At 45.1% G+C, this 11,825-nt stretch overlaps 1 protein-coding gene across 1 annotated transcript in view; it reads right to left on the reverse strand.

Annotated features, from left to right (window-relative positions):
• Positions 1-10,829, reverse strand: part of slc4a1b (solute carrier family 4 member 1b (Diego blood group)) — a 32,955-nt gene extending 22,126 nt beyond the window's left edge. Inside the window, exons 1-4 of the mRNA XM_030340980.1 lie at positions 10,763-10,829; positions 3,896-3,936; positions 2,651-2,825; positions 2,121-2,256 (exon numbers count right to left, since the gene is read on the reverse strand). Of these exons, the coding sequence (XP_030196840.1) occupies positions 2,121-2,256; positions 2,651-2,804 (290 nt within the window). The 5' untranslated portion in view covers positions 2,805-2,825; positions 3,896-3,936; positions 10,763-10,829. The remainder of the gene's footprint in view (positions 1-2,120; positions 2,257-2,650; positions 2,826-3,895; positions 3,937-10,762) is intronic.
• Positions 10,830-11,825: the final 996 nt, after the last annotated feature.

Raw genomic sequence — 11,825 nt, forward strand, 5'->3', positions numbered from 1 at the left:
TTCCTGTCATCCCTATTATTATGGCTAGAGTTAACCTAATTTTTATAAACTAGAAAATGCATTTCCTGCAGAAAATGCGGCTAGTGCTGTAGCGCAAAGTGAGGTTGAAAATAAGCCGCATAGTTTTAGACGTGAAGAAAATCAAGTGAAGCGAATTGAGTCTAAATGGAGTAAACAATGTACACATGCACCCCATTTAAAAACATGTAAATGGTTGGAAACAAATAAAGTGAAGAGTTAAACAAATAGCTACTGTGATAAAGTTTGAATACATTAAAGATATAATATAGCTGAGCGGTTCAGATCGGATTGCCAATTTCCAGCCCAACTATAGACACAAAACCGCCCAATCAACCAAAACCCACCCAAAAAATGTATTGCCTGAAAACCGGTAATAATTAATAATAATCATTATTAACTATGACGTTATATGGTGTACAAGGAGCCTCTCATCTATCTAAACCTCACAAGGTATGTGAAGAACACACTGACAACAGCAGAAAACGGGTCGTCAACGAGATGGCATTAATACACACAAAATAGGCATTTAAAGACAGTGTGCAGGAACACAACCACCGAAAATGGATGTTTGGTACATGAGCTAAAATAAAACAACCCTCAAAATAACAATGCATAAAATGATCTTACATTTCTGTAGAACTTCACCTTGAAATTATCGTACAAGAACTTAAAGAACCTAAACCGGAGAACTATGTTAAGTCAACGCCAGCTCGACCCATACATCATGAATCATAAACCAGAGAACTATGTACAGTCAACGCCAGCTCGACCCATGCATCATGAATCATAAACCAGAGAATTATGTAAAGTCAACGCCACCTCGACCCATACATCATGAATCATAAACCAGAGAACTATGTACAGTCAACGCCACCTCGACTAATACATCATGAATAATAAACCAGAGAACTATGTACATGGCGTGAAAAACATAGTTTAAGCATTGTTGTTAGCATTTAGCTTTTACTTGGAAAACACGGCATATGTAGAAAGCACCTAGCCTCTAGCCAAATAAACGGGGGTCCACAGAGACATACACCCGATTTATCAATATTTTTTCCAATCAATCAATAGTTTTAGCGCCAGTGTACCAAGAAATAACATAACCGTTTAGGCTTGACATTGTGTTTCTAGGTTCAATATTGACGTTGTTTAGACTCTGCGATGTCCGCAATGGTTAGCTTTCATAGCTACCTTGGGCTAGAGCGTCATCTAGAATGTCCTCACACTCAAGCCTCAACGTCAATGAGACCAACTGGGAATATACGAAGAAGGGTAGGGAATTAATCTGTGATTCTGAAAAAAGTCGTGTGGTGTGTGGATTTGTTAATTGTTTGAACGGAGTTTAACGGTTAGAAAAGTGTCCATCATCCAATTTCCATTGTAAAAATGATAATTTAAAGTAGAATATAACGTTTAAAATATATTAAGAAAATCTGAATAGAAGCGCACGATTCCAAACTAATCTGAATATTTTAAAATGAGATTGGAGTCTCTAGGTGCAAAATGTCGGGTCCCAAGGTTTGTAGAGAATAATAAACAACGCTAGGACCCTGGGGTCCTAGCTACCTGGTATCCTGTACATACCTGGGGTTCTGGGTCTACCTGGGGTTCTGGGTCTACCTGGGGTCTACCTGGGGTTCTGGGTCTACCTGGGGCTCTGGGTCTACCTGGGGTCTACCTAGGGTTCTACCTGGGGTTCTGGGTCTACCTTGGGTTCTACCTGGGGTTCTGGGTCCACCTGGGGTTCTACGTCTACCTGGGGTTCTACCTGGGGTTCTGGGTCTACCTGGGGTTCTGGGTCTACCTGGGGTCCTAGCTACCTGGGGTTCTGGGTCTACCTGGGGTCTACCTGGGGTTCTGGGTCTACCTGGGGTCTACCTGGGGTTCTGGGTCTACCTGTGGGTCTTCCTGGGGTCTACCTCAATGTCTTGTTTTTTAAACGATTTATGATGACTATATGCTCTGTAAGGTGACCTTGGGTGTCTTGAAAGGTGCCTCTAAATTAAATGTATTATTATTATTATTATTACCTGGGGTTCTGGGCTCTACCTGGGGTTCTGGGTCTACCTGGGTTCTACCTGGGGTTCTGGGTCTACCTGGGGTTGTGGATCAGAGAGTTGAGAACGCCCTCCCGGTCTCCAGGTCTGATCTCCTTCTTCTTCACCAACTCGTCCACCATCTTCTCAGCGATGGTGGCCAGACTCAGCTCCTTACAGTCCAACATCACCACACCTGCACATGGCAAGGAAAACTCTTACTTACTATACTAGCAGACAACTTCAATGTGGTAGAGGAGATGTGATTAATTAATCATTAATTTCTTAATTTATTTATTCAGGTGTTCATGGCTAAAGGGTTTTTTCTGCTGCATTTGACAGCATTTCAGGTTCTATTTTCTTCCATCCAGTCATGCATCTATTCAATCAGCCATTAATGTTTATCCGTTCACCAATCCAGCCATCCATTCATCTAGCATCCATTAGACAAATTTGATCATCCATCCATCCAGTCATTCGTCCTTCCATCCAGCCATCCATCCAGTCATTTGTCCTTCCATCCAGCCATCCATCCAGTCATTCATCCATCCATCTTTCCAGCCCTCCATTCTCCCCCTGTGTGTCCCGACCGGTGTTCAGGGTGCGTCTCAGCTGCACCAGGCTCTTGAAGGTGAGGTAGGAGATGTGCGAGGAGGGCGGACCCCCAGCCTGAGGGCTCTCCTCGCTGCCCCCCGAGCGGCCCACCTCCTGCCAGAACGACGGCTGCTGCTCCTGGGCCTTCATTGGCTCAGTCCCTGGGTCCACCTTGGACCAAATGGGACGATTGTGGGGGGTTACACTCTCAAAGGGGTCTCACAGGTCTACAGTCTACAACAACCCCCTAACCCTTAAGCATTGGGAAGGAAGGAACACACAGAGGAAGGATGGATCCCTACTCCCAGGACACTGAGGAGTGCCAGAATAGGGCAAGGCACATTAAGGCAGCATGGAGATTAATGCACACCCACAGAGCCCAGCTAACACCTGCCCCCAGCCATGGACAGCTCTGATCCTTTCGCAGGAAAAACGTATATTTTGGGTCTAGTTGAAGAACAATGTGCCGGCCAGTGTTTTTCCACTCTTGTAGGTCAAAGAGATTGTTTGATAGGTTTGTGTTGGACCCCGGGCTGCCCTCTCCAATCACACAGAGCGGCAGGTGTTTTGGCAGCACCCTAATCGGGGCGTCGCCCAAGGTCCTTTGTCCTCTGTGTCAACGTGGAGCAGCCGGCGGAACGACGCCGGACCAGAGATTTACGCTTGCTGAAATCGTGGCTCATGTTGTGAAGGGGCATGGCTGCCGTGAAGGTGTCCCAGGCTGAACACTCCCGGCAGGTTGGGGTGGTGTCAGCCTCAGGCTCCTCTGGGCCTGCTGGTCTATGTCCCACAAGAGGGGCGGACAGTGGTTCTTTGCTACTGGCTGCTGGTGTTTTGACCATCAATAAATGGGGGGGGGGGGTGTTGGTAGAGCTGGAGCCTGTGTATGCGTTTGGGACCGTCCTGTTGTGTACCAATTGCTATCTATCTAACTATCTATCTTCATAACCCCTCTAGGTCCGAGCAGATTCTATTCTACAGCAAAACACCATTGCTCAGCTGCAAAAGGTCATAACTCAAATATGTAAAGCTTCCAAACAAAGATATCGTCTAATATCAAAAGTCGATGCCCTTAAAATGAACAGTTCCTTTGACATCGTGTAAACAATGATGATCCAAATATTTAGTTTTTCAGTGGATCCATCTATCTATCTGTCTGTCTATCTATCTGTCTATCTATCTACATTTGACACGTTAATAAGAATTTTATCCAAACCCATTTCATTGAGGGAGATCCCTACCTGGATTCGGTGTTTCTTGTTAACGATGATGTTCAAGGCAGCTTGACCGGAAGTAAAAAAGGTGAGAATCTTAATTATAATCATTCTACATTTTATTTGGCACAATTAATTAATTTAGGATTCAACTTTCTTGATGAGCAACAATCATCATTATATATGTATGCTAATTATAATACTATAAATAATACTCACAATTTCTATGAATTACATAACCATAGCTCAGCTGAAAAAGGTCAAAACTCACCCAAAACATGGAATAGCACAAAACAAAGTTAATGTCTCATATCAAAAGTCAATGCCCTTAACTTGAAAAGTTCCTTTGACATTGTTTAAACAATGATTGTCCAAATATTTAGTATTCAATGATGCAGTTGACCCTGGAAATGTTCCTTGTATCCACATTTCAGTCTTATTCCATTTATTAATCGACACTGAAAGTTAACCATACTAACTGAATCTGTATCAAACTGAATACCTTTCAGATGCAAATTTCAAAAGGACAAGGTTTTACCTGAAAGCATGTTTATTTACACAAAGTAACTGACTGACAACTCAGAAAACAGACAACGTACACAGCCCAATACAACAAAATACACATCAATACCAAAAGGAAGTGAATGATAATCACAGCGACTCGGTAAAGCTGGATGGCGACACTAAAGGCTCCCCCCGTGATGAGACTCATGCTCAGTGACGGCTGGTGGTTATTTTGCGAATGCATTACATTTATCAATAGGCCTACTTCACAGGGCTCCAGACGCCATGAGGTCACCTTTATATCTCTGTTCATAACTTTCATATAATGTGAATGATTTTTAAACAAGAATAAGGTGTAGAGAAATGCGTGTCTTTATTTGAAGCACAATTATAAATAAAAAGAAAAATAAGGTGTTTAAAGTGCTTCACTGACCTGAAATTGAACATTTCGAACTAAACCATTAAGCAAAATAAAACTTTTTTTGTGCTTAAAGTATTAAACAATTAAAATGTTGACCGGTCTCCCTTTGCGCAAAATGCGGCTGTAGACGATCACACACTCTTTGGTAGAGACGTCTGTGTCGCCGTCAATCATGAAGGACATCTATGTGGCGTATCCGACGCCCGCAGCTGTCTTTTGCTTTAAGGTGTCGCCTATTATCGCAATGAATTGTGCACATGCCATCTCATTGCTACACGTCGGGTTGACGTTTAATCCATTTTTCTTCTTGAGAATAATTTCGACTGAGAAGCAACATACTGAGTGTTGATCAGCTGGATGTATGTAATTAGTAATTGTGAAGGCGAAATTGTTTAAAATTATGACATTATAAAATGTGTTGTTAATAACCACCCAGTTGTTTGGAGGTTTCTACATGTTGTTTTGAAAATGTTCACTATTTGATAATTGTGCCGAAGTCCATCAGAATAACCGTTTGCTGGATGTGGGCGTAGAAGTTGTCTCTCATAACAGAACACATTCTTTGGCAAACTAGAGGGGCTGTGTGTGTGTGTGTGTGTGTGTGTGTGTGTGTGTGTGTGTGTGTGTGTGTGTGTGGCTGTCTGTTTGCGTGTCTGTCAATGAATGTGTTTCTATTATGACCCATGCATTCATATTTACTTTCAGTCATTAAAGACCATCATATTTGTGTGTGTAATATTATGAGCATGCATGTGTATAGTAATGTCAGATGTCTGACTTAAGCCTTCAAATAATGTCATTTACAAACTTGAGTTATTAATAGCAGGAAATATGCAGTATATTGCATATTATTTTATTTGTTGTCTTTTTGCACTATTATGTTATATTATATATGTTGTGTGGTAAATATACTATTGGCACATTTGGAGTATGGGGAAACAGATTTTCGGTCCTATATCTAACTTGTTGCACGGTCGGTCTGACAATAGAGGTCACTTTGACTTTGACTTTTAGTGACAGCAGTCTCTACCTGTAAGTGACAGCAGTCTCTACCTGTTAGTGACAGCAGTCTCTATCTGTTAGTGACAGCATATACCTGTTAGTGAAAACATCTACCTATTAGTGACAACATCTACCTGTTAATGACAACAGTCTCTACCAGTTAGTGACAACATCTATATGTTAGTGATAAAAGTCTCAACCTGTTAGTGACAGCATTCTCTACCTGTTAGTGACTGCAGTCTCTTGGCCCTATTTTTAACGGTCTGAAACGCAAGTGGGAAGCGCAAAGCGCAAGTAGCTTTGTGGGCGGTTCTACGGTTCTATCGCTATTTTACAGGCGGATAAATGACGCTTGCGCCGCGGCGCAAGTGTCAAAAGGGTTGGTCTGAAGCAGCCTAATTACCCGTAGGTGTGGTTTGGGCGTAACGTGCAACAAACCAATGAGAGTGCCAGCTCCCATCCCCTTTAAGAGCCATGAGCGCATTTGAATCGGACGAGTTGATATTTTGACAGCGCGTCTGCAGTCTCCGAGAATTTCAAACTGCAAATGGCTTAGTTTATTGCCAAATAATATGGCCTAATTCACACATGGAATAAGGGGTTTTCTTCCACAACTTCAGTCCTCAAATAAATTTCGGCAAAGAAAACGTATGATAGGCTATAACATATGATATGCGGTAACTGTGGTTCTATTTAATGATACCTACGCAATACATTATAAACATTGTTTCTTATCAGTAGGCCTATTGTATGCTATCCTAATATGCATGTGTCCCCGCGGTAATAGACATTGCCATTGATTGTATTATGCGTTACGTGTTCAGTTTGCCCAAGTGAAGGAGTTCAAGTACCTCGGGGTCTTGTTCGCGAGTGAGGGAACTATGGAGCGTGAGATTGGCCGAAGAATCGGAGCAGCGGGGGCGGTATTGCGTTCGCTTTACCGCACCGTTGTTACGAAAAGAGAGCTGAGCCGCAAGGCAAAGCTCTCGATCTACCGGTCGATCTTCGTTCCTATCCTCACCTATGGTCATGAGGGTTGGGTGATGACCGAAAGGACGAGATCGCGGGTACAAGCGGCCGAGATGAGTTTTCTCAGAAGGGTGGCTGGGGTGAGAAGCTCAGCCATCCGTGAGGAACTCGGATTAGAGCCGCTGCTCCTATACTTAGAAAGGAGTCAGCTGAGGTGGTTCGGGCATCTGGTAAGGATAAGAAATACCATGCAAATTAAATTTAAATTAAGTGAAATTTCGAGGTTGGAAACTGGGCGCCTTACAGAGCACACACGCGCGCCCGCATTCATTCATTCTTTTTAACAATCATTCTTTTTTACAGGCTGGCTTCCGCCGGGGCAGGTCTACAGTGGACCAGGTAACCCTTCTCACACAAGATCTCGAGGACAGCTTCCAGGCCAAAACCAAAGCTGGGGTGGTACTACTGGACCTGACTGCTGCTTACGACACCGTCTGGCACCGCGGACTCCACCTGAAGCTGCTGAGAACAATCCCGGACCGTCATATGGTCAACTTCATCATGGAGATGCTGTCAAACCGCAGCTTCATTCTCCAGACCAGTGACGGCCAGCGCAGCAGGCTCATGAGGCTGAGAAACGGGGTCCCACAAGGGTCTGTCCTCTCACCGATGCTCTTCAACATCTACATCTTTGACCTACCGGTGACGACATCTAGAAGGTATGGATACGCGGATGATCTAGCCATCATGCTACACCGGCCCACATGGAAGGCGGTTGAAGAGGGTCTCAATCAGGACATGGACGTCCTGGCTGCCTACCTTCGAAGCTGGCGACTGCAGCTCAGTAAGGGAAAGACTGTATCAGCAGCATTCCACCTCTGCAACAGGGAAGCAAGAAGGGAGCTGGAGATCTCAGTGGACAACAAACCCCTGGAGTTCCAGCAGGCCCCAAAGTACCTGGGCGTACGCTTGGACAGGACACTGTCCTACAAACAGCATTTGGATGAAGTGAGGGCTAAAGTAACAGCAAGGGTCTCACTCATCCGGCGCCTAGCTGGTACAACCTGGGGGGCCTCGGCCAAGGTTCTACGTATCTCCACACAAGCCCTCGTATTCTCTGCAGCTGAGTACTGTGCCCCAACCTGGAGTAGAAGCCCACATGCCAAGAAGGTCGATACGGCCATCAACAATGCCCTCCGGATCATAAGTGGCTGCCTGAAACCCACCCCCGTGTTCCACCTGCCAGTCCTAGCAGGAATAGCGCCAGCCGGCCTACGGCGAGAGGCCGCTACCCTCGCCCTGGCAAGGAAAGCCCAGGAACACAGCTGGCACCTCCTCCATGAAACCACCACCATGGCAACACCTCCAAGCAGACTCAAGTCCCGCCACCCATACAATCAGGCCGCACAAGAGATGCTTATTTCCATCCCGGAGGATTTGACAACCAAAGCCTGGCTGGCAGCGGCATGGAAGCAGGAGTGGGAGTCAGCAGGACAGACACGCCTACACCATTACATCCAGGATCCTGGAGGTGGCGTTGAGGGAGAAGATCTACCTCGCCGGCAATTGACCCTCCTGAACCGCCTTCGCACAGGGGTTGGCTGCTTCAAAGCGTCCATGAAGAAGTGGGCCTAACAGACAGGGCAGCGTGAGTGCGGGGAGCCTGAGCAGACTGCCGACCACATCATCACCACCTGTCCCCGGCATAGACCACCCTCAGAGGAGGGCCTCTTCCAAGTGGGACCTGAGACGAGGGAGTGGCTACACGACAAGAAGTTGGACATATGTAGACGATACACGAAAGAGAGAGAACACTCAATCGCGGGACAAACAATCTTTTTCACGATCAAATAGGCCTACTCATCAATCCTAAAAGTTATGGGCATGTAGGCCTACACGATGTCTGTGTCAAGAAAATATGTGTTTGCTGTACGGTGTTTGCAGATGCATTGATTTAAAAGTACAACTTATTACCGCTGCATCAGCTGTTCTTTCCCAAATTATTTACCAAGAACTGTGCGGCTAGGTAGATGAGAGAAGCAAAGTGTATGCGCGAGGTGCACAAGCAATCCGTATGCATCGCATGCGCATGTATGCATGCGCCCTTAAAATAGCGTCTGAACAACGCGCCACTGACTTTAAACCAGGTATTTCCTGGTCAGTAGCGCAATGGTATTCAGAGACGGCAAAATACCGTTTGCGCCAGAACACGCCTCCTCCTTCCGCCGAACCGCCCCTTGCGGCGCATGATCAATCCCTATTTTACCGGCGAGTGGCGCTGGTGGGAAAATAACGCTCTGCGCCAGTTGTAAACTAGCAACGACACATGCGCCAGTGACTAAGTCACTTGCGCCGGATGCAAGATAGGGCCCTCTACCTGTTAGTGACTGTAGTCTCTACCTGCTAGTGACAACAGTCTCTACCTGTCAGTGACAACAGTCTCTACCTGTCAGTGACAACATCTATATGTTAGTGATAAAAGTCTCAACCTGTTAGTGACAGCTTTCTCTACCTGTTAGTGACTGCAGTCTCTACCTGTTAGTGACAGTTTTCTCTACATGTTAGTCACAACACTCTCTAGCTGTTAGTGACAACAGTCTCTACCTGTTAGTGACAACAGTCTCTACCTGTCAGTGACAACATCTATATGTTAGTCATAAAAGTCTCAACCTGTTAGTGACAGCTTTCTCTACCTGTTAGATACTGCAGTCTCTACCTGTTAGTGACAGTTTTCTCTGCATGTTAGTGACAACAGTCTCTACAAGTTTGTGCAGTAGTCTCTACCCGTTAGTTTATATTAGTTTATTTAGTTTAATTGTTTCAGGGAACATGTACTAGATACATTAGTTACATAGTGCAAAAAAGATGTTCTGTACCAGATTCTAGCCAAAAGGTAATTTCCATCTGCACTCCCTGGGCAGGTAAGAGCATAGAATAAAACATGCATGCCCACACACACAGACTCACACACAGACTCACACACACACACGCACACACGCACACACGCACACACACACACACACACACACACACACACACACACACACACACACACACACACACACACACACACACACACACACACACACACACTGCATATAATCAATAAGTATCATAGAAGTTATTGCCATATGCAGAATAACTGAGTAAAGAATGATGATTAGTGCTGATTAATGCTGAAAAGACTGATTACCTAATATCCTTTATTTTTTCCCTCACGTGAGAAAGCACCAATTTCTGTAATTTATTTTAGATTGTTTGGGAGAGTGTTCCATGCTTTAGTTGCTGTAAAGGAGAAGGCTGGTTGTGCAAATACAGCGCTCCAATTTTGGAGGCTACAATCTCACCTTGTGATGGATCTAGTAGCTCTGCCTGTTCATTCAGCGCATGGTTGGACACATTTTTTCAAAGGTGGTGGAGCAGCATTATGAATTATTTTGTGTATTAGGTGTATGTCAGAATACAGTATAAGGTTATCAAGGCTAAGCTTGTTATACTTTTATTTCACAGTGGTGGTACTGCATTTATCTTTTGTCTAAAATGTAGTCCTATTTACAGATGTTGAAGAACAGTTTGCTACCAAATAAGACCCATGTCTTATTTGTCAAATCCCATTAGTGACAGAAGTCTCTACCCATTACTGACAGCAGTCTCTACCCGTTAGTGACAACAGTCTCTACCTGTTAGTGACAGCATTCTCTACCCATTAGTGACAACAGTCTCTAACTGTTAGTGACAGCAGTCTCTACCCGTTAGTGACAACAGTCTCTACCTGTTAGTGACAGCATTCTCTACCGGTTAGTGAAATTATCTACCTGTTATTGACAACATTCTCTACCCGTTAGTGACAACAGTCTATACCCGTTAGTGACAGCAGTCTCTACCCATTAGTGACAACAGTCTCTAACTGTTAGTGACATCAGTCTCTACCCGTTAGTGACAACAGTCTCTACCTGTTAGTGACAGCAGTCTCTACCTGTTAGTGAAGCTGAACTTACCCGTGGCGGAGCAGCAGCTGTGAAGATCGTCAGAACTCAGGTCTCCCAAACAGTGTTACTTTATAAGTCCCGCCTCTTATGCAGGGCTGTCACTCTGAGGGGACGGGGGTCAGAGCGTCGATGGGGCTTGCAAACACACACATGCACAAATAGACACACAAACATGTTTTCAGGCACAAACCCACACACACAAATAAATGCACACACACAACACACAAATATACACAGACAAAGGCTAGCAAACAAACACACATGCACTCACATACCACACACACTCCCACAGACATACACACACTGGCATGCACAAACTCAAACACACATATGGTAACACAAACACACACATACATACACGGACAGATTCCAATAACTTTATGTACCAAAAACACACACATAAATGTGTTTTTTCACATTCTTTTCATCCATACACAGACAGACACACACACACACACACAAGACAATGTTCCGGTGTCACCCATAATATTGATAGTAAATACAACTTCTAAAGCGTGGACGCCTGTCACATACTGCCAGCATCTAATCTGCCTCAATGTCTCTGTTTGGAGGATAACAGAGGCTAACATTACACCCCCCCCACACCCCTCTCACCTTCAGCGGTGCCAAGAGATCCCATCCTCCTCTTCCTCCAACTCCTCCTCTTCCTCCTTCTCCCCCTCTTCCTCCAGCTCCTCTTCCTCCTCCACCTCTTCCTCCTCCTTGTCCTCCTCCACCTCATCTTCCTCCTCTTCTTCAACCCCCTCTTCCTCCCCCTCCCCTCCCTCCTCCTCCTCCTCTCACTCCTCCACCTCCTCTTCCTTTCCTCCTCCGCCTCCTACCCGTCCTGCTCCTGCTATTCCTCAACCATCTCCTCTTCCTCAACCTCCTTCTCCTCTTCTACCTCCTACTCCTCTTCCTCCTCCTTCCCTTCCTCAACCATTCTCACTCTCTTGCTATCTTTCTCTCTCTCAATCTCTCTCTCACTCTCTCTCCCTCTTTCTCACTCTCTGTATCAATCTCACTCTCGCTCTCAATCTCTTTGTCTCACTTTCTCCCAATCTCACTATCT

The sequence above is a fragment of the Gadus morhua genome, chromosome 18 (genome assembly GCF_902167405.1).
Source record: "Gadus morhua chromosome 18, gadMor3.0, whole genome shotgun sequence".
Lineage (NCBI taxonomy): Eukaryota > Metazoa > Chordata > Actinopteri > Gadiformes > Gadidae > Gadus > Gadus morhua.